This window comes from Labrus bergylta, chromosome 13, assembly GCF_963930695.1.
Source record: "Labrus bergylta chromosome 13, fLabBer1.1, whole genome shotgun sequence".
In the NCBI taxonomy this organism is placed as follows: Eukaryota; Metazoa; Chordata; class Actinopteri; order Labriformes; family Labridae; genus Labrus; species Labrus bergylta.
The window spans coordinates 25,097,391-25,125,241 of NC_089207.1; the positions used below are offsets into that span (position 1 = coordinate 25,097,391).

General features: G+C 40.6%; 1 protein-coding gene across 1 annotated transcript; it reads right to left on the reverse strand.

The window, feature by feature from the left end:
* Positions 1-149: 149 nt before the first annotated feature.
* Positions 150-27,269, reverse strand: LOC136181320 (uncharacterized). Its single transcript, XM_065962461.1, has 24 exons — positions 27,058-27,269; positions 26,660-26,737; positions 26,369-26,462; positions 24,238-24,388; positions 23,378-23,487; positions 22,307-22,377; positions 20,790-20,960; positions 20,409-20,602; positions 19,615-19,733; positions 19,205-19,305; positions 17,695-17,841; positions 16,630-16,796; positions 15,484-15,617; positions 14,776-14,906; positions 14,315-14,479; positions 13,954-14,162; positions 13,686-13,825; positions 12,598-12,718; positions 9,245-11,872; positions 7,925-8,037; positions 2,684-2,751; positions 2,163-2,233; positions 1,657-2,079; positions 150-369 (listed from the first exon to the last, which is right to left on the reverse strand). The coding sequence occupies exons 2-24, from the start codon at positions 26,723-26,725 to the stop codon at positions 150-152; spliced, it is 5,814 nt and encodes a 1,937-aa protein (XP_065818533.1). The 5' UTR covers positions 26,726-26,737; positions 27,058-27,269.
* Between the last annotated feature and the right edge of the window lie 582 nt (positions 27,270-27,851).

Consider the following 27,851-nt stretch of genomic DNA (forward strand, 5'->3'; position numbering starts at 1 on the left):
TCTTAATTTAATTTAATTTATATACATATTATTCCACTCCATCTGTTTCCTTTACCCATTTACTCCAGTTACTCATGAATTCATCTTCTCTGTTTCTTACCCGATAGCCTATGACCTATAATTGCATTTGTTATTTGGAGTGACATGTCTTAACATTCTCTAATTCTTGAAAAAACAAAGTATACAATGCAGCCTGCACGCCATCTGAGTTCATCAAGATTCACGTTTTGGCCACCCACAATCACACATGACTTGCCTTGGCCAGACTCTAGGAAGAAGTGAGTGATGTTGATGAGGGTTGAAACGTAAGCCTGGGCAGTGCTGTTTGGCGGCAGGAGGCTCTGGATTTTAATCAGCTCGTTCAAAATTCTTAACAAACAAAGCACATCAATATTTCAGATCTGGGCATGTCTTATCAAAAGGTCATCATGTCTAAATACATGTTATCAAAGCATTGAATTCATTTCTGTCTTGTTTCAGTTATCTATCAAGACCATTGGATGTGAATTACAGTAAGTTCAGTGGAATGCATATGCCTGCTGGTTTTTGACTAAAGGACTTTTTGTTAAAAAGTTTGGTAGGACCATACAACAATAAAAATGCTTTAGTACCACTTACTGTACTTTCAGCTCTTTTACACAGATGAAAAATAAATAAATACTTGTTATACTCTTTTTAAAGTCCATTTATGTACACTAATCTGATTAATTGGGCAGTCTGGGCAAACAACACAACTGATTTCATTTTAAAGTTGATTGATTAATAAACTTACATGCTTGGAGTTGTATTTTCTCTCCGTAAAATGAAAGCAAGTCCTATGTTAACTGTCTTTTCTTGTTCTGTTTTGGTCTAAACACCTAAGCAGCTAAATGATCCACTATGTTCATAATCTTGGAGATGCCTTTGTCCACTGGTTTGTGATGGGCAGCAAGTACAGTGGGTTTATAGATTATTTTATTGAAGCTCCTTACTGTTTTGTGTGTAAACCAAAACAGCGGAGTTGGGGGTTGTTAAACCAAACCTTTGAGCTTTAAATTAGTCAAAAGCTCTGTACAACTGAGGGGAACTAGAGTCCACTGATAATGTGTGTGCCAAGACACTTAATACATAAACATTTGTTATGCCGTATTCTAAAGCAACCCAATGGGACCTACCTAAAAGCATTTATTTGTATTACTATTTTTGGCCTTTTTCATCTTTATTATATAAGACAGCTACGGATAGAGAAGAAACATTGGGAGGACAAAGTAGGGGATAATATTCAGCAAAGGGCCAAGGTCGGACTATAGCCTCTGTAAATGGTTCACGCATCATAACCACTAGGTGATCTGGCACCTGCTAAAAACATTTCTTCTACTAACTAATAACAATCTTAGATCCCAAAACCCGTCCAAGATCTTGAGTATTAGTTCACTTGGCTTGTCATTTAACATATATATCATACATATTGAGAATCTTAGAAGGAATCTGTTGGTGTATTTCCAATTTATAATATAAATGCAACAATATATTCTTCGTCACTACCAATGACACTTTGGTATACTTTTGTTGATGAGCACTATCAAGATGTTTTTAGAAAATGTAAACAAAATTCAATGGTAATGCAAATGAAATTAAATGAGAAATTCAGAAAATTCAGAAAGAAAAAAAACTCACATGTGATTCCAGCCGTCTGGTCCACTGGCCATGAGGCTGCTCTCAAAATATGTGGTTGCTACTTTGATTGCAGGTAGTAGGTATTCTGATATTTCTGGTAATATCGTTTCGATGACATTCTCAACGTTCTTGAGGATTTGGATGAAGACTAAACGTGAGGAATCAAAATTCATGTCTGGTTGGACAATGAGCTTAAGTGAGTTATTCACAATTTCCAGGATGTTCTGCTCAATGTGTGGGAGTGGGCCATTGGTGGTTGCGCTCAGGATCTGCATAGAACTTTGGACTGCTTCCAAGATGGCTGCTATGAAGTAGTCACTTTGAATGCCACCTGGTCGCTCTGCCACCAGTAGGGCATTTTTCAGGGACTCGGTGATATTACTGATGAACGAAAGGTAGCCCAATTGTTCAGTGTTTTCAAGTCTGTGGAAAAAAAAACGGGCATTGGTTAAGGGGGATCACATAAGCAGGTTTGTTTTTCTATCACAAGTGTGTATTAAACGTACTTATCCCACATGACTTGGTCCGCCGTTCCAGTTATCACCTGCTCCAGTATTGGGGCTAGCTGAGCAAAGCCCTGAAGAGATGAAACAGTTACATGTGAGGCTGGACCTCCCATAATGATTGACCAAAGCATGCCCAGGAATTTCCCCATCTTATGATAAAAAACAAGGGACACATGTTTCAAATATTTATGCAACACAAACCTTTACCTACAAGGTTGTGTTTCACATGTCCTTTGATCTATGCAATACAATAAGAACGCTGAGTGCAGGACAAAAATCTTGGATAAAGATCAAGTAAGGTTTTGTTTGACTGTCTATGATGATAAATGACTGTCTTTCAGTGCCCTTACAACCAGCAGACGTGCTTTGGCAGAAGGGCGTTGGTATAACAGTCCAGTATTTATTTAGAATGTAAAAACATGTTGCACACCTTTCCAATGTTAAATTTGCCACAAAATGAAACCAACAAAAACAGAAGCAACTTGTAAAGCAAATATACAACATTATTTGTTAAGCCTTACCTTTCCAATAATCATGGGCACATTTTCTGCTGATGCATTCTCAAACATTGCCCAGAGACTCATGTTGCCTAAAATCACAATAAAAAAACTGTGAACTTTGATTTCAATATTAAATGTATACATTTTGCTATTATTTCATTTTTAAATTTTTTTGCAGGTTTTTTCTACATTAAAAGTTTTCAAATTTCATTACATATTTTGTTCATCCTGGCACATTCATATTTTTTTCAAACATACAAGAATACATACAACATAAAAAAATGAAATAAATAAAGAACCGTACTCTCTTAATTTAATTTAATGTATATACATATTATTCCACTCCATCTGTTTCCTTTACACATTTACTCCAGTTACTGAATTCATCTTCTCTGTTTCTTAGCCGATAGCCTATAACTGTAGGTCATTTACATAGCCCCGGTTCTCTGAGTAGCATGAGTGAGTGTCTCACTATCGGCGAACGCCTCCTGCGTGACCTCGTCAGAAGCTTAATAACACTACGCCAGCCCTCATTGGCTGGCAAGGATGACGTCTAAGTCTGGAGGGGAGGGGACCCTCCCCCTATATAACAGGCAGGCATAGCGTCAGCCGTCATTCAAACAAGCTCACCTCTCCCTCACTTCCATAGCAAAGAGGGTGGTCTGGTGAGACATAAGAGCATGTATCTCACCAATGCGTTCAGCTGACAACATCTTCAGTTCCACCTGTTCCAAAGGTTCAAATGGGGAGCCAGAGAGAGCATCCAGTACCGTGGGGAGATCCCATGACGGAGCTGGTGGCCTGGATGTAGGCAGTTTCCTCCTTGCACCCTTCATAAATTGACACACCAATGGATGTTGACCCACAGTCCTCTCATCAAAACCAATATGGCAAGCCGGATACACTTTGATGGTTGAGAAAGCCTTACCCTTCTCTATAAGGTTCTGTAAGAATGACAGAATCACTGCCACAGAACACTGAAAAGGAATAGCCTGCGACTCTGAGGAAAAGCTTTCAAACACACGCCACTTATGCTCATACAACTTCCTAGTTGAAGAGGCCCTGGCGCACTGAATAGTATCAATAACACTGTGGTGGAGTCCCACCACATTTAGATTGAACCACTCACGGGCCAGGCCCACAGGGCCAGCCTCTCTGGGTGAGGGTGAAATATCTCTCCCTGCGCCTGAGACAGTAGGTCCCTGGGCACTGGTAACAGCCACGGTGGGCCGGACAGGAGTTGAAAAATCTCCGCCATCCAGTGCTTTCCCGGCCAATGTGGGGCTACCAGAATCATCGACAGAGCTCCTTCTCTCACTCTGGCCAGAGTGGGAGGAATGAGTGCTACTGGTGGAAAGGCATACAGGAGGGTCTTCGGCCACTCGTGTGCCAGTGCATCCACTCCCAGCGGGGCTCCCTGATCTCTCAGAGAGATAAACATGGGGCACTGAGCATTGTCCACTGTAGCATAAATGTCCACAGTTGCCTGACTGAATCGTGACCAAATCTGCCTCGGGGTGAAGCTTCCAGTCTGCGTACAGCGGGTTGCCCCTGGATAACAGATCTGCCCCGTAGTTCAGAATGCCCGGCACATGCGTAGCTCTCAGAGACAGCAGGTGTGCACTGCCCCACACTATCAGTCTGTGTGCCAGTGTGTGTAACTGGGGGGAACTCAGCCCACCCTGTCTGTTTAGGCCACCACGGTAGAATTGTCCGTTCTCACCAAAACATGATGACCCTTTAGCCACGGGAGGAAATGTTTCAGAGCCAAATGAACAGCCAGCAGCTCCAGACAGTTTATGTGAGCAGAGGGCATGTGAGAGCCCCATTTCCCATTCACTGTTCTTCCCTCGTGAGTGGCTCCCCAGCCCAACAGAGAGGCGTCTGTCGTGATCACCTTCCTGTTGTGGACAGTTCCCAATCTGACCCCTTGAATGAGGAAAACTGGGCTCCTCCATTGTCTGAGAGCAAGAGAGCAGTCTGCAGTGACCCTCATATGGCGGTGACCGTCGCGGTGAGGGTCTAGTCCCAGAGAAGCCACCCAGCGCTGAATGCCTCTCATGTATAGACGTCCCAGAGGTATAGCCACCACAGAGGAGGCCATCAGGCCTAAGAGCCCCTGGCACTGTGTAAGGGTAACTATGTCGCCCCTGCAAAAAAGTGCCAGACATGCTTGCATCGTCTGCACTCTCTCCGGGGACAAAAAGGCCTTGGCCTGGACTGAGTCCAGGGTGAGCCCTATAAATGTGACCCGTTGAGCAGGTATCATCATGCTCTTTTCCACATTTATCTGAAAACCCAGACCCATCAGGTGTTGTGAGAGAACCTCTGTATGACAGGCTGCCTCTTGTTGGGAGGGAGCTACCACCAGCCAGTCGTCGATATATGTGGCTACTCTGATGCCCCTCTCCCTGAGAGGTGCTACAGCTGCCTCGATGCATTTTACAAACACCCTCGGGCTTAGAGATAGGCCAAATGGGAGGACCATATACTAGTAAGCTATCCCCCGAAAGGCAAATCTCAGGTATTTCCTGTGCGGGGGATAAATCGGAATATGAAAATAGACGTCCCTTAGGTCGATTGACGTGAACCAGTCGCCTGCACGCACGAAACGCAGCAGCGAAGCATGTGTCAACATTTTGAACCTGTACTTTCTTAGATGATGGTTTAGGGCTCAGAGGTCTAAAATGGCTCTCATACCCCTCCCCCCTTTCTTTGGGACAAGAAAATACCTCAAGTAGAAACTGCTGTGGCTCTCCTCGGGAGGCACAACTCTTAAAGCTCCTTTCTACCTTAGTGTGGAAAATCGGGATGCGCCGGAGCGCAAGGCACGTGTGAGTAGCGTGCTTCACAGCTGCGGGAGTGTTCAACCCCGCAGGCTGTGTTATTGCAGATAGTGATCTGTTTTTCAACATTTTTATTTTCTGCATATTTTTTATTTGTTTGGACAGCGCCCTTGGCCTTTTGCCTGGATGCGCCTGTCGGGACATTTCTATTACAGAGTACATTTAAATGCTTACATGACATTGACCGTTTGGTCCTGAACATTGTCTCTGCTTTTCCCTGGGTGGCGTTGGAACACGCGCACCGACCCGGGTGGAACACATCCCTCTGAACTGGCTCCGGAACAGAGCTGGAAAGAGAGAGAGCGACCCGTGAAGAGGTCTGACAGGGCTCGCTCTCCCAGCGAGGGGAGGCTATCAGGCTGCCCGCTTCTTCCTCTTTAACATCGCAGCTGCGGGAGGAGGATGAGGCGGCACCGCCTGAGGTCTGGCCTGAGGAGACTGCTTCCTTGCCCATGGGGTCTTTCCACCTCTGGGGGCCTGGGAGGCCGACTGCGGTTTAGGCATTTTGGGGAGCTCCTCTTTTTCCTTCGCTGACAGGTTGGTGAGCGCAAGCCAGCGTACTCTCTCCTGGAGGACCATCAGACCCATGGCTCTCCCCGTAGCCTGGACGGCTACCTTGTGGAGGTGGAGGATGTGGTCTGTTATCACACAGATTTCTTCCCACAAGGAGGTATCTGGTTTCGGCGTCATGTCCTCTTCTAGTTCAGCCTGGTAGGCTGACAGAATGGCGGAAGCATTTATGGCTCTCGCTGACAGCGCCGTTGCCTTGTAACACTTGTCAGTGAGGCTGGACTGAAAGCGGTCCGTCTTGAAAGGGAGAGACGGAGCCGAAGAAGACATGGAGGTCTTCAGGTGGAGATGATTCGCCACCAGCGGCTCAAAAGGCGACATATTGCGGAGTCCGCGCGGCTCCATCCCTTCACAATCCAGCAGTGAACTTCCCGCAATGGGGTGTTTCTCGCTGTATGGCCAGTCTTTCCACGTGACAGCTAACTCCTCGAGCAGCTCCGGAAAAAACGGCAACAGTTGCTTTCCTGTCTTTTTTGCCTTCTGCAGTCTCTTGCCATCAAAGCGGAATTTAGCAGCTTCGGCTTGAGCGACGGGCCATGGGATATTCAGCCTGCCGGCCGCTCATCTGCACATATCTTGCATGCCAAGATCCAGGGGAGATGATGTCGGGGGTTGGTCACCTTCATCGGCGCCGAGAGGCTTAGCAGCCCCAGTGCTAGCCGAGAAAAGGGATTCCTCCTCCTCCTCCTCATCGTCCGACAGAAGGAGCCCCGAGTCTGTCGACTCTTCATCCTTATCGGCATCTCCCAGGGTAGAACTGGAGGAAGCCTCCGAATCCCCCTGCCTCCAGCTCCGGGAAAACGATGTCCGGGGGTGGAGGGGCTATGTCCGCCCAGCTCAGCCCAGGTGTGACGGCCAGAGCCTCGGACATGACAATGTCTCCCTCCCAAGAAGCGGATCTCCCTCGGAGAAGCTTTTGGGGGAACGCAGCGGAGTGGATGCACTCGTCCGTTGACTTTACAGCGGCCCAGGCATGGGAGAGTCCCAGGCACGCCACACAAACGGGGTGAGTGTCCCAACTGGAGATTTTATTGCCGCAGGGGCATAGCTTATGGCTTTTTGCGGCTTCACTGTCGTTAGCCATCTCCATGGTTTGCCAATGGGCTACAGGTGCTAGCGAGACTGACTACAAGCTTGTGCAGCTACATCGGCTGGGAGGGGGTAAATATTGCTATTTCCCGCTAGCGTTTAGAGTGAAAATGGTGTTTAACACTCTTAAAATTGAATCGGTATTGCTACCTATAACAGAAAAAAATCAAAACGGTATTGCTACCTTTATTGATAAGTGGAATGTTGCTACTCTGGGTGAAAAGTATTGTTACTTTGAAACTAAAGTGTTGCCACTTCAACCACGAACTAGCTTGAAAGAGTATTGCTACTGCTTCAGGAACTAGTGACACTGTATGACCAGCAAAGCGCCCAGTGACCGAGTTGTGGGCTCAGTCTGCGGACAGTTCAGCTTAGCTTAGTTAATACAGGTGTCGAAAAGGCTTCTGTGAGAAGCGAGAAGAGGTTTTTGAATGACGGCTGACGCTATGCCTGCCTATTATATAGGGTGAGGGTCCCATCCCCTCCAGACATAGACGTCATCCTTGCCAGCCAATGAGGGCTGGCGTAGTGTTATTAAGCTTCTGACGAGGTCACGCAGGAGGTGTTCCCCCATAGTGAGACACGAAATGAATGCTATGAAAGAGAACCTATAATTGCATTTGTTATTTGGAGTGACATGTCTTAACATTCTCTAATTCTTGAAAAAACAAAGCATACAATGCAGCCTGCACACCATCTGAGTTCATCAAGATTCACGTTTTGGCCACCCACAATCACACAGAGAAGCATGACTTGCCTTGGCCAGACTCCAGGAAGAAGTGAGTGATGTTGATGAGGGTTGAAACGTAAGCCTGGGCAGTGCTGTTTGGCGGCAGGAGGCTCTGGACTGTAATCAGCTCGTTCAAAATTCTTAACAAACACAGCACTTCAATATTTCAGATCTGGGCATGTCATCATGTCTAAATACATGTTATCAAAGCATTGAATTCATTTCTGTCTTGTTTCAGTTATCTATCAAGACCATTGGATGTGAATTACAGTAACATCAGTGGAATGCATACGCCTGCTGGTTATTGACTAAAGGACGTTTTGTTAAAAAGTTGGTAGGACCATACAACAATAAAAATGCTTTAGTACCACTTACTGTACTTTCAGCTCTTATACACAGATGAAAAATAAATAAATACTTGTTATACTCTTTTTAAAGTCCATTTATGTACACTAATCTGATTAATTGGGCAGTCTGGGCAAACAACACAACTGATTTCATTTTAAAGTTGATAGATTAATAAACTTACATGCTTGGGAGTTGTATTTTCTCTCCGTAAAATGAAAGCAAGTCCTATGTTAACTGTCTTTCTTGTTCCGTTTTGGTTTGTGATGGGCAGCAAGTACAGTGGGTTTATAGATTATTTTATTGAAGCTCCTTACTGTTTTGTGTGTAAACCAAAACAGTGGAGTTGGGGGTTGTTAAACCAAACCTTTGAGCTTTAAATTAGTCAAAAGCTCTGTACAACTGAGGGGAACTAGAGTCCACTGATAATGTGTGTGCCAAGACACTTAATACATAAACATTTGTTACGCCTTATTCTAAAGCAACCCAATGGGACCTACCTAAAAGCATTTATTTGTATTACTATTTTTGGCCTTTTTCATCTTTATTATATAAGACAGCTACGGAGAGAGAAGAAACATTGTGAGGACAAAGTAGGGGATGACATTCAGCAAAGGGCCAAGGTCGGACTATAGCCTCTGTAAATGGTTCACGCATCATAACCACTAGGTGATCTGGCACCCGCTAAAAACATTTCTTCGACTAACTAATAACAATCTTAGATCCCAAAACCTGTCCAAGATCTTGAGTATTAGTTCACTTGGCTTATTATTTAACATATATATCATACATACTGAGAATCTTAGAAGGAATCTGTTGGTGTATTTCTAATTTATAATATAAATGCAACAATATATTCTTCGTCACCACCAATGACACTTTGGTATACTTTTGTTGATGAGCACTATCAAGATGTTTTTAGAAAATGTAAACAAAATTCAATGGTAATGCAAATGAAATTAAATGAGAAATTCAGAAAATTCAGAAAGAAAAAAAACTCACATGTGATTCCAGCCGTCTGGTCCACTGGCCATGAGGCTGCTCTCAAAATATGTGGTTGCTACTTTGATTGCAGGTAGTAGGTATTCTGATATTTCTGGTAATATTGTTTCGATGACATTCTCAACGTTCTTGAGGATTTGGATGGAGACTAAACGTGAGGAATCAAAATTCATGTCTGGTTGGACAATGAGCTTAAGTGAGTTATTCACAATTTCCAGGATGTTCTGCTCAATATGTGGGAGTGGGCCATTGGTGGTTGCGCTCAGGATCTGCATAGAACTTTGGACTGCTTCCAAGATGGCTGCTATGAAGTAGTCACTTTGAATGCCACCTGGTTGCTCTGCCACCAGTAGGGCATTTTTCAAGGACTCGGTGATATTGCTGATGATGGAATGGTAGCCCAATTGTTCAGTGTTTAAAAAATTTGCCATTGTCTGCAGCAGGTGGTGGAGGTCGGTCAAAGGGATGGAGGCTGTTATATTGGGGTTTCCCCATTGGAGCATGCTAGTGAGGATCAATGGGACATCTGGTTGATTCATCCATTTTTGTATGATGTCAAGGTATTGCTTAATTTGAAGCTCAGCCGCATGCAGAACAGTTGTGTTGAAAAATGGCTCCATACCTGGGAGGTTATTCTGAAACTCTAGGTTGCCCTTTATGAGATTGAAAAGACTATGGAACATCTCGAATGCTGTTTGGCAAATTTTTGTCACTCCTGCACCATCTATTGGGTGCTGGATGATGTTCATTAGATGCTCAATCTGGTTGCTCACAAACAGAGTAAAGTCTGTCTGTGCCAGCTGCAGGGTCACTTGCATTTGTGTGAGGTAGAAGATTGGATGGAGAAGTTCTGACAGTGAGCTGTGCCTGGTGATATTTTCCAACCTTTGCAAGTACCAATCCACAATTTCCAGATAGACTTTCTGAGCATACATTGGGTTATCAGTCAATGTGCTGTTAAAAATGTTGGTGAATGGTTCTTGGTTAGCGGCAAGTTTTATCAGATCTTCCAGTACTGTGATTTCTTTCATGATCTCTGGAGTGTTCAAGTGGTTTAGCTGGAGGCCCATCTTGATGTTGGCCAGTGTTGTGTTTAGGGTGTGTAGGACAGCTTTGTTAGGATCGGAGCTAAAGTCAAAATGGATGACATCCCTGATGGTATTATTGACAATTAATGGGATCAGGGAGAGGAAGGCAGTCTCATTTTGGAGAACAGGCAGGTGTGTTAGGAAACCACTGACACTGTTAACAAATCCCATAACACATTGGGCTGTGACCATCTGGTTTTCCTGGGGTTCAAAACACTTCTGAGAATTGATAACATCCAATACTTTTGACATTAGGTCATTGATGTTGGCAGCTCCAAATAGTGAAACCATATTGTTCAACTCCTCAAGAGTAAGGTTTGACTGCTGCAGGGCATTCTGGACATCAGAGATGGTAATATTTGGTGTAGCCATGACCAGTTTGATAAAGTGAAGAGCCTGTTTGAATGTTTTTACATAGGCAGCATCATTTGAGGACAGAAGGAGTGGGAACATTATGGACACGATTTCCTCATATTCCTGATCCATCGGGAAAAGGTTAGGCAAGGCTATTTGGATGTTGACATCACCATTGGCCAAAAGCACCATGTCTAGTATCTGATTGAGGAACTTGAAGATTTCTGAGATTCCATTCAAACAGTCATGACCTGCTGCACATTTGGCTAAATGACGCTGAAGAGCTTTGAAATCCTGGAAAAAGAGAGCAGCATCCTGATGGACCTCAGCTGGTAGAAATGCAATAAGTTTCTGTGCAATATTGTCCTGCGCAGCATCTGGTCCTGCATCAATCAGGCCCTGAAGGCCCTCTGGGGTGAGGAGTTTGAGAAAGTCCTTGGAAATGAGGTAAAGGTCAGTGACTTGTGCTGCACTCAGCTCCCCATTTGGTAACAGAGAATGTTGGACTCTTCCCAATCTAAACAGAGACATGATGAAATCTTGAAGCTGGCGTATGTACCCAAGAATAATGTTTGTTGGGTCACCGTTTGGAGATTCTGTCAGTGTCTTCAGAAGCTCCATGGCTCTGAGGATGGTCTCTACAATGCCTGGTGAGGTCTGGTTGATGAAAGGTCGGATGGCTTTGATGAAATGTGCTACATCATCAGGGTGGAAGTAGCCTGCATAGGTTACCACTTTGTGTCCCATGAGGTTGGAGAGGGACATGGTGAGGTTACCCTCAATGGAGAGAAACTGCATTATCAATCGCTCCAGTTGATGCATTGTTGGATCTGTCTCATTGAAGGTAAAAATGTTCTGGTTTTGTCTAATAAGTTTGGTTGCAACACCGAGCACTGTAGAGACATTGATGGGACCATCGTTGTAGAGCAGAGGCAGCAGATGGGTCAGACCAGTGGACTGTAACAAGTTACTGACAAGGGGATCCATGATGTCTGAGTCAGCAATGTTTTCATCAGGAAGAACTGTGATCTTCTTGACAAAGCTTTGCAGGTTATGCACCATGTTAATCAGGAAGTCAGAGAGTGCATCACCAGTTTGGATATTTTCTTTCAAAAATGATCCAACCACAGACTTTAGGATGTCACTGTACACATGTTGCAACAGATTTACAGTTCCTTTGAGAAAACTACGGAGAAAAGAGGGGAACATGACTGAATATTAGAAATGGCTCTGTATTCAAAATATTCATAACAGATGCTGGCATAATATAAAGCTATTGATTGTTTCATTAAAGTCTTAGCAAAAAGGGAATGGGGTTATATCCTACTTGGGTTGGGGAAGGGGGTTGTTGCCAGTTTGGGGGGTTAGACAGAGGGAAAAACCACATTCTCACATCATTCATTTGTAACATGAGTGATAGGTACAATGTGTGTTATTTAGGCTGATAAGGCTGGTTGGTTGATGCATGTCAGCCACTGTCAATGGATTATGGCATCATCATCATTGCCAACCCTATATCCAACTTTTTTTTAAAGTTTTCTTTAAAGTAGATGTTTTGATAAGTCAACATCCTATCAAAAGTTGAAATTTAATAATAAACCCAATATTCATACACGTATAGCAATGTCTACATATCTCCAGATGTAAGACCTTTGCACACTGAGTCAGTTTTTTTTCCAGATGTGCACACACACAGGGATGTATGCGAAAAATGCAGAAAATGTAACCGGTTCCGATAAAAATAATGATGGACCATAGTTTCTGAGTCAGTGTGCAAATACGATTAACATAGCATGAGATTGTATTTCTTTTTTAATGTGCATCAACTTTGGATGAAAAAAAAACACACTCAATGTTCAATGGCTTTTAGTAAGAAATGATTAATATACCTTAACAACTAAAAACACTTACTTCACCAGGATGTCTTGGTTTGGTGACATCAGTGTCTGAGTCATTGATGTAACAAACTGCGGCCAGTTAAAACCAGTTTCAGTGTTACAATTAATGGTGGAGCTGGAGATGTCCACAGAACCTAAAGAGGAAAGTAAACATTTTGCATAAAACTTGATGAGGTAGCATTTATTTCACTTTGTTTAAGAAATCAAAACTGCGTTTTGGTGAAACTTGTGTTTGCATTTGAGCGATTGTTGTCAGTTTAAGATTTTTTTTTAATACACAGATTCAGAATCAGAAGAATCAGAAGAATCAGAATCAGCTTTATTGGCCACGTATGCTTAAACAGACAAGGCATTTGTCTTTTGTGAACTGTGCTCTCAAAGTAAATATATATATATATGACATTAAATGAAACAAGCAAAGACTAATATGGCTGAATAAGACAACAGTGCAGTAGTATAATATGTAATTATGTAACAGATGGTTAAAATACATGAGGTAGAGTTTTACAGTATTTACATTAAAGGTGTGAATAGATTAATGAGGAGGATAATATTACAGTATTTACATGATTAAGTTATTGAACATAAAATGTGTTTTAAATAGTCTTATGTACATTCCCAGAGGGTGTTTGGATTCAGGGTTACTGGTATTTCACAGTATTTCACAGATTCACCCCATGTATGTCTTGATTGACATGGTCCAATGCCAAATCAAGACAAAATGGATCATTACACCTAGAAGCCATGGTTCTCTAACTTAACTAAGCAACCTATACAATCAATGGTTGATCATGATGATGTTAGACTAGCAACAAAATTGGGAGAATCACGGGTAGCTCCCAATAAGACTAATGCAGCCACCAGCTGCCCATGTTTGTAAAGTTAGAAATCAAACTATTGTTAATTATTCGGTTAATACAACCCAATTCTGAGTTTTTTTGTGATCATCGGGACAAAGTAAAAGTGTCTGCAATTTTGTATTAGGATTCCCTTCAGAGATGACTTAGTAAGTTAGTAAAAATAATTAGTAACTTCAGTAGTTTACATTTTGATGCAGTGTAGGAAAAAGATAGAAGAAAAAAAGGTAAAGGTTGAACTCACAGTTTGGGGGCTGAGTAGTGACCTGGTGATCTGGCCTGTAGTTCAAGACCCAGTTAACCATGTAGAAATAGTCCTTTGCCTGGTGCCATAGTTGACTCTTTTCAATATGTCCTCCCACATTCACCAGAACCAAAAAAACACTAAAAGCAAAACAGAGCAACAACACTTTTAAACAGTGAAATTAAAACTAAAAGCATGAGATAAGACAATGTGCACATTATCTACTCTAAAAATAACCCTAATCACACAATCAACACTTTCTCATCACCTTTGTTGAAGACTCCAAGTCACATTGTGAGTGCTGTTGTCAGGCATCCAGTTCACCCAGTATGCTCCACCCAGCTCCTCTGTGAACCTGTCCACAAACATTCCAAATTGCATGCTGTTGTTGTTCAACTTTTGCCACTGAGAGAGAACCATGGGAAGTGTTACATTGTAGTCTGTGTTGCCCATGAGGGTGCTGTTAAAGTCTTGTGCCTGTGGAAACACAATATGAAACACACTTAGAGTTGTCTTTAAAATCTAAGAAGTTCCTCAGCTGTACATGTACAGTACATAATCTCACAGAATAACATGTTCAGAAGGATATTACTTAATAATGAAACTATTCAAATGCTCAGTAGCCTTACTGATTCAACAAGTGGCATCAGGCCCAACAGTAGAACCTGTTCTAGGTTGGAGCCGCTCTCGCAGATCATTGACCTCCACACCTCGACTGTTACAGATTCCGTGTTGAAGAGCCACTCGAAGGTACCAAACACATCCTCACATGTTGGAGGCTCAGATGCCGTAATCTAGTAAAAGAGGGAGACACAGCACCAACTGAATCATTTTTGCTACTTAAAATGGTCTTCATGCTACTGCATTCCACGTGCCACCGCCTCGAGTCAAAGTATAACATGTGACAGAGTCATTTTTATGAGGAAGGAATTACCAGTAATGACAGGTTTTCTATGACTCATCTAAACCGTTATTCATCTCACAAATAGTTAGAAAAGATACCCCGAATTACAAATAGAATCACATAGCATCGTCCTATATTTGATTGATGCCTAAAGGCTTTTGGTCAGAGAGAATACTTATAGTTTACCATCATCACCCCCTGCTTTACACTGTCCACGACATGACCTAACCACAGGCTTGCCTCGGACTGGTTTGTCAGCAATGTTAGATACGTTTGTTGGAGTTGATCCACATCTTTCAGGAAACTGGCCATTATTTCTGCAAACCAGGGAAAAATTAGACAAAAAAACAACGACAAACAAAGACAATGCCAGATTGGTTAACTACATCACACTCGGGTTGTTATAATCAAGTGTAATACATTTCCTTTTGGGGTATCCTGGTGTCAATTTTTCCACATGGTAACTCCTCTAGTCTTATTTTCCAAAGAACACTTTGAATCTTACATCAGTCCCCAGAGAAAGGGTGTGAACGTGTCCTATTTATTTCAAGGTTGTACTGTTCATGTACAGCTCAACAAGATAACAATCTTGACTGTGAAACCATGTGAGCAACAAGCTTCAATTGATGAACAGTGTCTCCAAAAAATATGTTGCATTTAAACCTCTCTTGCTGTTTTCTATTAAGGGCTAAAATCAAAAGATGTTTACACTTGTATGTTCCAGTCTAATTCTTTACCAGGGATATTTGTCAAAACCTTTTTCATTTTGACAGCAATAACCACTGTCAACTCAAGTGAGACGACACCATCAAGAATAAGCAGCTAGCTTTTAAGGTGTTAAAATGAAAGTTGTTAAAACCCTTACTGATGAAATGTCATATTAAGTCATCTCACCGTCAACAATTTCAAGGGTCAGTGTTGCTATTTTCATGGACTGGAAGCCAGATCTAAGCATGCTATGGACCAGCATGTCCACCTCAGGCACCAATTGTATGATTTCCAGTATCACTTCACCAACTTCCAAAAACCTGCCAAAACAAAGGTTCAAATCAAAATAAAGAACTGGTTACTGTTTAGTGTAAACATTTTCAATATTTAAATCATTTTGAGAAAGAGAAACATAAAAGAGACAAAAGATGGTTTTTAGATTTTGTTATTTCTATGTTTAAGTTTCAAACAAAAAGGTTGTATGGAATGAAAAAACACACAAGACATTTAAAAAAAAAATGCTAAAGCCATATCAAGTTGTCTATCAACAGTACCGCATGTCTATTAGCTCGTTTAAAGCTCCTGTGAGGAATTGTAAGTTTGTTTGCTGATATTGGAGACCCCTGCAGACAAAATGGTTCAAATAATCTCTTTGCTGACTTTATACTGTACGTGCATTGTGTAGTACTTTAGTACAAAAAGAAACATCCTTCTGTCAAATGTCTCTCATCAAGAATCCTTTCTGTGGAAAATGTCACCACAGCGAGCTTCTAATCACATTGTCTGAGACTAAACCAGCAGCACTGATTTAAGGCAATATGGTTTAATAACAATAAAGAAATGATAAATCTAGCTGCTAATGCTCTGGTTTGGTTTTGCAGGTCACATAAATACATGAATATTCATTTCATTCTGTTTTATAACCTGTGAAAAACTCATCAGAGGAGATTTAAAATGTTACATAAAAACTTTTCTTTAATTTGACCAGTTTTGGCTTATGATGAACACATTTAAAATTCCCATCTATTGAAGTTTTTTAAAAACTCTTTAAACACATTTTAACACCTGTCTAACATTGTTTCCAGTTAAAATTATTTATTAGCATGAGCCCCATATACAGACACTATAGTCCCGTAGCAGCAGCCAGGGGTTCCAATAAAACCTCGGCCCTTTGCTGCATGCCATCCCTCACTCTCTCCTCCCAACATTTCCTGTCTCTCTTCAGCTGTCCCATCAAATAAAGGCAAACATTGCCCAAAAATATATCTTTAGAATTATAATATGTGCTTCACAGCTGTTTGCTTAATTAAAAACCCACATTAGTGTACTTACAGCTCTTCCTCAATGTTTTGTGGCTGTGCTTCTATGCTACGCCGGGTCCTTGGAGTTTGGAAGCTGTCCGGTTCTCCTTGGATAGATCCTTCCATCAGTGAGTGCAGCAGCCATTTGGCAAAGTGAATGTCATGCGGAGCAACATGCTTACTCCATGCCAGGAGAACCTGGGTAAAATGTTGTTCATTAGGAGTGGGTTGCAAAATGTAAGGGATTTTTTTAGAATATTTGCTACATTTAACATATACCAAAAGTTTATCTTTTTCTGCTAAGTTACTGTCTCTTATTATCCACCTCTAAACAATGAGTCCTCTCTTTTACATTTTTTTAACACAAAGTAAAATTCAACCCTGTGCAGCAAGAAATAAGATGGAATTCTATCACAATCTGCTGATAATATATCTTACGTTTTAGCCATCTTTAGAAAAAGTGCATACAGTACAACACTGCTATTTGTATATAATCCTGTGCGATATACATCAAAGGGTAGCTTGAGATGGTTATGGTTAATGAAGTACACACTCTTTCACCTATGAATGGAGGTATGGAAGCAGGAAGCTGAGACAGGTAAACTGAATAATAAATTAACACTACACTGTATGTCATTTGAAAGAACACATCTGCCGGCTATCATAATATTAGACATGCAAATCACTCCTATATATCAGTGTTAGACAGCCTCTGAGCGAGTACACATACTAATGACAATGTTAGCTAACAGCGTCTGATTGGGAATTATCTCATCAAAACACATCTACTGTAGTGGCAGTGCTAATTAGACATGTTAGAGGTTTCTGTTCCCCAGGTGCAACCTGGGAGTAGCACTTGCTTGTTACTATAGCCAACAGCTTTTTCCTGGCCGTGGACTAATTACTCGGCACACTCTGAATCTAATTGCCTGTGAAGGGGGCACTGGTGAATTAATTTAGGATCAGAAGAATACAGATAAGCATCCTATGAGACAGACAGTAAGGAAGAGAGAGGAGACAACAGAAATGCACCTACTCATACAGCAGTGAGAAAGTGACTCATTTCAGGAGTCTTTTCTCTCAATTTCCAACTTACCTGCTTTGCTGCCTTGTCAGAATCGATCCAGCCAAGAAGCATATGCACGGTGCCAGTACTGCACGCTGCTTTTAGCCACAATGAGTTAGCGCTGTTGTTGCACACATGCTCATGCAACATGTCACTGTCCATGGTGAGGGCAATGGCCTACAGAAGAGAGGGGGATTACAGTGAATAGAATGAAACTAAAGTCTAACTTTTACACTTTGTTTATAGAATAGTAATCAGTACACAGTAAAGCAGAGGTGAAAGAGAGTTTAATCCAAGGATCCAAAGTTAGGTGTTGTTATTCATAATATGTATATATATGTAATATATACATAAGCTGTTCTTTTCAGTTGTTATAGCTAAGCTATGCTAACACAAGATACTATTTTGTGGACAAGAAACATGAAACCAGTTTGGGGGTAGAGCTACTGAAATATCTGATCTTGATCATTGCAATCTTCAGTGATGGGTAAGCTTTTTGTGAGCCGAGCTACCCCTCCACATGAAAATTTGCTTTACTGCATTGAAGCTATAGGCTACCCCAAAGATAGCTTTTTTCATTGAGCACGTTTACAGTCAATGCTAATTGTTTATGTTTATGTGTACTATAATTATATGCCATATAGGCAACAACATAATTGCAAGCAAATGACTCGGGCCAACTTCAATAACCTTTATCATACTTCTATATGTTATACAACTGGTTTACTTGACCTAGATAATATAAGTTCAACATACCAGTCCTCTAATGTTTCTGTGAGTGCCAAAACAATGTTGTGTAATGAAACCAAGAACTTCTCACGTGAGTCTCGCTCCATCACAGCTGGATATATCATTTTGTGTGCTTCTTCAAAGTACAGTCAATTAAGGATAAATAAGGTACAGTAGTGCAAGAATCAATTTGTCCTCATCCTTTCCCTCCCTCCCCTTAAGTTCCAACTTTTCTAGTGTTTCTATATTTATTGTGCTTCTCTTCCCTCCTATATGTTGTCTCGTATGTTGACAAGTTGTCAGCTGGTGTTTGTAGTGTGCACTGGTGATGGTTAATTTAATAGGTGTGAGTTATGTTTGCTTATTTGAGAATCAACTTAATATGTGTCCTCATGTTAGGTGAACTCATGCTAGTCTGCAAATCTGCCAGCAGCAGAGACAATCTAAGCAGCAGATCAAAGACCGGACAGTGATGTCACTGTCAAGACTACAGTAGATAATACATTTCAGGAAAATGTATCTTGTGTGGACGCTAATGCACTACGTGATCAAGAAACAGCTACGCTACTGAAAAGATGTTTTAGGCAGAAAACAGCAATGCTACCACCAAAGCGGCTACTTTTAGCAATACTATTGCTCGACACTTGCTATATTTAATATAAAAGTAATTCTGTCTTAGTAAAGGTTTCTACTTCAGGTTTTTAAACAGTTTTGCTATCCCCTTTTACTTGAATCTACTCAAACATATCTCCCATTGTTTAGTGTCTTTAATGTACTATAAAGCGTTATATAATGACTCGTCAGCACATACCTTGTCCAGTGGTATTTCAACCTCCTGTAGAATTTGTTTCACCGTTTCACTTAACGAGTCATTCTGCAACTTGACAATCTCTCCCAGATGAATGGACACCTCTGTAAAAAAAAAAACATCACACACCCATTGACTTAAACTTAACCGACTACATAGTTTTGGTTTTTCCGTATCAAAGGGTAATCCTGTTGTGGTTTCCTTGTAACTAGCAAGACATCATGTCTAATTATGATCCAACGAATACCCATTACTACAACGGCTCACTGAATAATCAGGGTTTCACTACGTAGCATATTCATTTTTAAAAACATATCTAATGAACATTAAAGCTATTTGAATCAAACACCTTTAAGGTAATTAGATCGTTGTGGCCGACAGTATGTTCAGTAAAGCAGATGTTGCCAAGTTACCTTTTCCCGGCCAATCTAGAGCATAGTGGATGGTTTTGAGGCCAACTACGAGCATCAGCTTCACAACAGAAAGTGGGGCATCTGCTTCTGGATATTTGCTCTGGATGGCGTGCATGGCACTAAAGGAAGCACAGAGGAAAAAAACATTTGATGCTCAAACCAGGACGCACCCTGAAAGAAATGCCTTACATACAAACACGTTTACCTTATGCTACTTTGCAAACAGCACTATAGCGTTAGTATTTTAAAGCCAGTACAAAAACAGTATATCTATACTGATGTACCAGGATTCAATTCTATTGCAAATCAGTTCAGATTTTTTAAACTATCCACTCATTTTATACCAAAACAGGGAAAGATGGTGTCTAGGGCAAGAAGCTCTGATTGAAATCTAAGCTACAAATCATGAGGAAATCTTTGACTCTTGCATTTAAATAAGAGTTTTTGGGGCACTGGGGACCTAGAGGTTAGGTCTCGCCACATGCACAGAGGCTGTTGTCCTTCAAGCAGGCAGACGGGGTTCCTGTCCGACCTATGGCTTCTTACCCACACTCTCTCCCTGATTTCCAACATGATCCACTGTCCACTCACATAAAGGCGAATCTTAAATAAGAGTTCATGCATTTGACTTACTTAAGTCGTATTGGACTCCACCAAAGCTTTCGTAGCTTTGGATAATATTTAGAGTGGCTGTACTGTTCTGTTATTCTACTTCATGTTTATTAACTAATACACAATTTCACACAGCTGCCCTTCATTCATTTTGGATTGCTCCTTCATTGAAAGTGCATTACCCCTGTAAGTTGGCGAGTAGGGTCTCTGTGCTGTGTAGTACTTGGTCAATAGAACCAGATGAGAAGAGCTGAGGAAGATCTAAAAGGCTTTCCCACAGCGATGTCTGATTCTGTAGTTGATCAAAGAGCACAACGGCCATCCCAGCAAATGTCGCCATCTCATCTGGTTTACTCAGCATCAGATCCATCAGTATCTGACAACCAGAGTGCAAAAATCAAAACATGCACAAACCTTTTCTTTTTTTTTAACTTAAAACATACATTGAATAAGAAGTTAGAATCATCACACTGTAATGCTAATAACAAGCTAACACATGCATGGGGGAAAAAATCACATCTACTGTAGGGTATGTATGCAGGGAAACACAAACACACACAAACCTGGTTGAGTGTGTTGAGTGACACTTCAAACACAGTTTCATTGGACTTGCAGAAAGTGACAATGGCAAAAGAAAGGGGGCTTGATGCCTCGTTGTTTATCATGGGGAGCGTCACGGCGCAGATGGCTCTCTTCAGCATGTTTGCTGACTCCAGCATTGTGTGTAAGGTCTCCTGCAAAGGATATCATTTAGATAAATTCAGAATATTAGTTACAGAGTGGCCTTTTTAAGTTCATGAAATACTTTCAAAAAGTAAAAAAAATCACAAAGTATCTGTAACATCAACACATGAATATATGTTCAATCAAAATATCGTATGTATGTATGTATTTACTTTTGAAGAACTGGCCCTTCATTGCTAACTTGTCCATTGATTTAAAGGTCACATATTATGCTAAATACACTTTACAATGTTTTGCTTACACTAATATGTGTCCCTAGTCTGTAGGCAACACCCCCCAATTATTAGAATAGTCCATCCTCTCCGTCTTTTGCCTGCTCCGCGTTTTAGTAAATATGCTCAAACAGGCCGTTTGGAGATTTTCCAGTTGTGGCGTCACAAAGGGAAGTAACCAAACCCTCAGGTGGGTGACACTCCCGGAGCTAGCTGTTTGTTCTGCCCTCTGAGTCTGCCTTCTGACTATAAACAGGGCATGGTGCAATACAGCCCAAGCCACCCAAGAACTTTTCAGAGAGGGGGCGTGGTCAGACACAGCTCATTTGCATTTAAAGCTACAGACACAGAAACAGCCTGTTCTGAGCAGGAATGAAATAGAGGGGTTTATAGGCATGATCAAATACAGGATCAGAGTGGATTTTTAGCAAGAAACTTCAAAGACATGTTTTGGAGAGCTCTGATACTTATTTAAACTTGTTGAAAAGGAGTTTAATATGTGACCTTTAAACAGTTATATGAATGAAGTATATTTCAGATGAAGAGATATGTTTATTCGCTAGTTATGTTAGCCAGGCTTTAGTACCAGATGTGGGTCTGAACTCAGACTTGTAAGCTGTGATGATTTCTTCAGACTTGACCGCTCAGGACTTGATTGGCATGAGACTTTTTTTATTTTGTCTCGAGGTTACATTTTATAATTGGTCAACATGTAATGCCAGTTTTACTCTTGGTTTTTGTGTTGCAGAGCCATTTTTAAAAAGAAATACTGTGTTTCTTTGGTCTTCTCTTTTGTAACATCAGAGCAGTTTTTAGGTTGGTGGTTTGAAGTTATTTGATAGGTGGCTTAAATATTTTCTAAGAGGGCTTCATTTGATATAAAACTGTACTGTTTAGGGAATCTTTATTGGCTGTGAAACGAAAACAGAAATCTGATATTTAATACATAATATAATGAGGCACGTCTATGAGCCTTTTTTTGTTAGGGACTAAGGGTTCTTTTGTAGATAACAATGACCTTCATAGAAGTGGCCAAACAAGCTTTCTATACTGATGAGATGAATCACTGGAACAGGTTTTTCCAAATTCTCAATAGTTTTTTTTTTTTTTTAAATAATACCCACATTATGGTCCAGAAGAGTCTCATTGATGTTCATGAAAGTGGCTTTATTCTCTCTTCCTTTGCGAGACGAACCTTTAAAACATGGAGACATTGTTAAATTAATATGATACAAATATATCTACTGTAATACATCTCTACTTTTGATGGAAAGGTGTGCGTAATCAACATTACTGTTAGTACGTATTTTCATGGATTCATTCATCGTGATCATTTTGTGGACATATCTTTAAATTGTGTCAACCATCTCACAGTAATTCTACTTTTGGGTCTGTGAAGCTGTAACCTTATATGGGTGAAGCACCTAAGTAGTAGCAGATCTATGTTTGGATAGGAGCCAACTATATGTTGTCAGCAACTGTTTGCGAGACAGAGCGTCTACAGCTGATACGTATACAAATCAGTGTCATGTCATCTTTATTGTTTTATAGTGATGTACCCAAATGGAAAGGAATTTGTGGGCTGAACCTTCTAGCAGACTATAAGCCACACTGTGTGATGAAGACTTTGCCATTTTGCCATTTTGCCCATGATGGCCACTTTCCAATGATTGTCAATGATTGTGAGATCTTGGTCAGCATGGGTCAGCGATGGTCTGCACTTTGTCATGTGTGTTGTGTTTCTGTGTTGTCTGACCATGGCTGAATAAATCTAAGATGAACCACAGTCTGTTTCACGATCTCATAATTGTCCATCTACTACAGAAATAACCCCCACCTAACAATTACCAAATACTTTCTTTTATCCTTAAAGTGTGGCTATTTATGCAAAATGTTGTGGAAATAATTATTCCTGAAAGTTTAAGAAAGCAAATAAGCCCATTGGTTATAAAGTGAGCAAGTAAACATATTCCTATTCAAAAAAACTACTATGTTTATGTCATCAATGATGTGCAGTTTTTCAAAATGTTTAATCTCCTAGTTTGTCCACTCCTTATTCTGATAAAAGTCTGAGCAACATAATATCAACATGTTGTTAAAATATGCTCCTGAACACAAAGTCAAATAAGTACCCAGCAGAGCTTCATCCAGGAAGGAACATAAGTAAGTACTAAAAATGAATAAAGATAACATACCCACAATGTTGCTCAAGACCTCAACCACAGCAGCAGTAGCACTTTTTGGATCAAAAGTGGAATCAAAGTTGAATAATTCTCCCCTGTTCATCAGGTGTGCTGGTGGGAAACTGTCACACAGACACAGAAATCACAGGAAACTCAGAAACATCCATGAAATTAAAACACATCAAATTACATATCATGGAGTGCTTCATGGGTACACATCTACTCCCATCTGTATATTTCTTAAACTTGTTTCTTTGTTAAATGACAAAAAAATGTACTATGAGGAGTACTTATAGATACAGATTATGATTAGAGGATAGAAAACTAAAGGCAGAAAAAAACATTTCCATGACAAAAGCCAGTGGAGCAAAGGCTAGCTATTTAAAAGTGGAGGCGGGGTTTTGTGCTCTATGTAAAACAAACAACAGATGTCGTAGGGCTGGAGACCTGCACAAAAAAAACCACACCTTTCATCACACCAGCAGGTCAGAGGTAAGACAAACCGGTTTTCCTATCAGAACCTCATCAGGTATTCAATTCTCAGGAACATCACAAAGCTCACATCACAAAAACAGATGTAATAAAAAGGTTCCTGTTTCCTTTAGATTATGTTTCATGTTGAAACAGTTCTTTAAAAAAAAAAAGAAAAACAAAGAATGTATCTGTTCTCTGCTGCATAAAAAAAGATATACAATCAAGCTTAAAAATTCAGCAAAAAAAGAGAAACAGACATTAATACGTTGAAGATGTGGAAGTTCACTGACGCAGCAGACATTTATAGATCATGTTTGAAATAATCTTTGGGTGTTTCTACAGCAGAGTTGAAGTCATAGTATATATAAAATCTGTACGGATGAATGTAACAGGGGTACCTTTTACTCCGTCTGGATTTCTGACTTGACTTTGATGCAGCTGGGTCGACAAGACGTGATGTGTTGTGACAGTTGCTGTCCGTGTTGCACATGAGAGTCTCCAGGAAGGGGAAGAAGCCTGTGCTGGGAAGGTTTCGGGGTCCCACAAAACCTGGAGGAGATATCAGAAAGGAGATCATGTCCTTAATAATCTCCATTTGGCAAACAGCATTTTTTGACAGTACTACTACATAGAAGTAAGTTAAAGGTTGAGTAAAAGGGAAGATGTTCCATTCAAGCCGTCATTATATCATTGACTGTATGTAGGTAGAAGGAGAGTATGATACACACTACATAAACTGGTTCTAAATGGGTCTTTTATGTAGCTATATCTGACCAGAAGATCAAGACCCTGAGTTCATTTCCTTGTGTCTGTATCAACTGGCACTGCAGTAACGTATACCATCTTTTGTCATGTAACAATCCCAGCTAATGCTTAGGTTCAGAATAAAGGAAAAAGAGACGATAAATATCAGGTTGCTTTCAAGTCGCTGTGACTAGTCTGACCTTTGTTGTCTCCATGCCTGTTAAACTATTATCTCAGAAAGTGATATTTCATCTTGTCAAAACAGAGAAAGGGAATATTGGCTTAGCAAACAGCGTTTTCACTGAGCTTAGTCAAGGCATGACAAGAACATGATGACAGTATTCATAATTCATGCACTGTTTGAACAGATATAGATACAACAGTGACAAATTAATTCAAATGATAATGTGTGTTGAACAATAAAGATAGCAGGCTTTCAACAAATGGAGTTGCTTGGAATACATATAGTCAAATTTGCAAGATGAACAAATCCATTTTTAACTTGTTTGGAGGGGGGGATTTTATGTTTCTAAGTGCTGATTTTATATATGTTTTCTTTAAAAATAAAAACAGTTAGATTTAATTTCACTACATTGAAAAGTCTGCTTGTCTCAGATAAATCTAGACTGTGTTTTCTGAGTAATTCTGAACATTGTATTACATAACCCAAGTCTTCTGCTGGTCATTTGGTCTGACCAGGTTCTACAGAAGGTTTTATTCCATGTTTTTGGGTGGAGTCCATTCTAACACTGTGCCTGTTTCACGCTTGAACGAGCCACCAAACACTGCACTTCACATGAGAGGGTAGGTCCCTTTTTGTTCCTGATCACTGGATTGATTGAGCACACTGAGATTATTGTATTACATCGAAATCTCTGCACCACTAAAAATCTGATCCATGAAACCATGACTGAACAAACAAAAGTGGGAGGATAACTGGTTAGTTAACACCAGAACAAAGTAGTATGTTGCTTCTTACATTGCTACTTTGACTGATGTGAAATGCAAAACTATATACCGGTATTTCTACTCATAGGAATTATATATGGAGGAATTATTATATATGTATGTTCTGCTTGCACGAGGTTTCAGTACATTTTTACAAGCAAACCGGTTACAATCTCTTCCCCTCCTTTCAAAGCTCACTTCTCCATTCTCATCTCTGGTCACAAGTGGTGACACAAAGGTAAAAAGAAAACACAGCCCTCCCTCCTTACACACCTTCACCCACATCTATCGCAGATAATCAACTGGGTTTGAGGAATAAAAGAGTACAAACAACGCGTCACTAGTGCAGAGGGTATAGGCTCAGATCTGAAGGGCTCAATTTGTTGACTTGATTGTGAAAGCGTGTAAAGCGGCCATCAATTAGAAATCTCCAACAAAAAGCCTGTGGTCCATGTGGCGTATGTATTGTGTTAATGCAAACTTGAACCCATTGAATGGTAACCTTTCACTCTCAAGTATCACATTAAGGAAATCTGAGATGATGTCATATGAATGTAATGGTCTATAAAGAGACATGTAGGATAACATTTAATAAATAGAGTGCATTCTGTAAATAGAGTATCCAATGTGTTTTATTGAGTTTATGAAGATTCCTGTAAAGGTTTTATCTTAACTAGGAGAGATATGACCGCCAAATGGATTTCCAGTATGTTATATTGAAGGCTTTCATTTTTTTTCCTCAAAATGTGTAATTTTTGCACACTTTAGTACACTTAAACCCGTCTTTAAAAAGGATAATGAAACATACAACTGCACATGGACATGGATTATACTTACATGTTTGCCTTACGATTGGGGGGAACTGGTGTCGGGTAACAGCGATAATGATGAAGATGACCAGAGGCCAAGTGATCAGAGTCAGGGACCATAACTGCAACAGTAGATTTTATAAAACAGTTACATTTAGTGTGTGGATTAAGCACATTTCCAATGGCACATGTAGTAAAACCTAAATTGGATCACCCAAGGCGTTGTGAGGCTCTAATTTATTCCTGACAATCAAAGATGGGATGATCAAAGACGGAACAATTAAATCTGAATCCTAAAATGAATCTCAAATTCACTCACCGGCTGTCTGATGACTGCCAGTCCATTCTTCCAGAGAAGGAGTCTCAGCTGATGGAGAAATGCCATCACTAGAGGAGGCTAAAATGAAGACAATATAGAAAAGTTATCCATCAATCCATTGCTGTACCTATACCATTTCATGCAAGAGTGTCATTTGGGATTAGGCTATAGCAGCTGATTCCCAGCTGACATTTTGCAAAAGGGTAGGTAGCCTAATTGAGACGTTGTCACCTGTCTTCTGAAAGTAATGTAGAAAATCTAATTCAATTCACTTTTTTAGACACTTCTGGCATCACCGCATCAGCTTTTAAAAGGAATGGCGAAGGAGTTAAATTTGGACACTTCCATGAATACCGGCAACTCAAATTTAAGTAGAAATAGTTAAACAGTTAACTTACTTGCGGCGTATTTCCTCCTTAAAGGTCCAATTAATGGTTATCTCACGGTAGTTCGCGGGCTTGTTAAGGACATGGCGCTAGGTGGACCCTAGCAGGAGGCCTTTTCCATCAGTGGGGAAAACAGAATCAATTCACGCTTAAAACACAAACAGAGAAGTCCGCCTCGGTACACGCAGTATGACTGAAGTGTCACCACAAGCTTTCTATTTCTGGTCCCCTGTCTCCTGTGAACACCTCCACCTGCGTGTGAACAGGTACAAGTGAAGGGCGTGTACTTGCTGCTGCGGGCAGCCTCTGAGGCCATAACAAAGGACAGCATGACTCCTGGGGAAACGAACGAGGCTGCTCATGTAACCTCAAGTACAGGAAGTGATGGTCTCGTAATTTGTCTCATAATTTCCATGATACATCAAAACATTGTAAACTCATAGTATAGAGGGACTTTTATAGCAAATTAAAACTTCAAGCTAGATTTGTATAGGAGTATAAAAACATCAAACAAAATAAAAATCAATAAAATATTGAAATAATAAAAAGGCAAGGGTTTTGTTGCCTGTTATATTTCTGTTTTAAACTTCCCCTAACTTCCTTCCACTTAATAAAAATGCTTTAAAGTACTTTCAAACAACAAAATAATACAAGAAAACATAACTAGGCTATAAACAATAATAACTAGTAATAGTCTATGATGTAGTAGGTACAACAACAAAAAAACTGCCAAAAAAACGCACCAATACGCAAAAATACAATCTCAACCTTAATTACAATTCTGACTTTAATCTCAGAATTCTGAG

Excerpts from the sequence above, each read along its gene's own strand:
- LOC136181320 (XM_065962461.1), bottom strand. The coding sequence starts at position 26,725 with ATGGCATTTCTCCATCAGCTGAGACTCCTTCTCTGGAAGAATGGACTG. Across the intron at positions 24,389-26,368 it reads CCCAATCGTAAGGCAAACAT|GTTTTGTGGGACCCCGAAAC; the intron begins GTAAGTATAATC and ends TATCTCCTCCAG. Across the intron at positions 14,480-14,775 it reads TAAAGCAGGGGGTGATGATG|ATTACGGCATCTGAGCCTCC; the intron begins GTAAACTATAAG and ends CTCTTTTACTAG.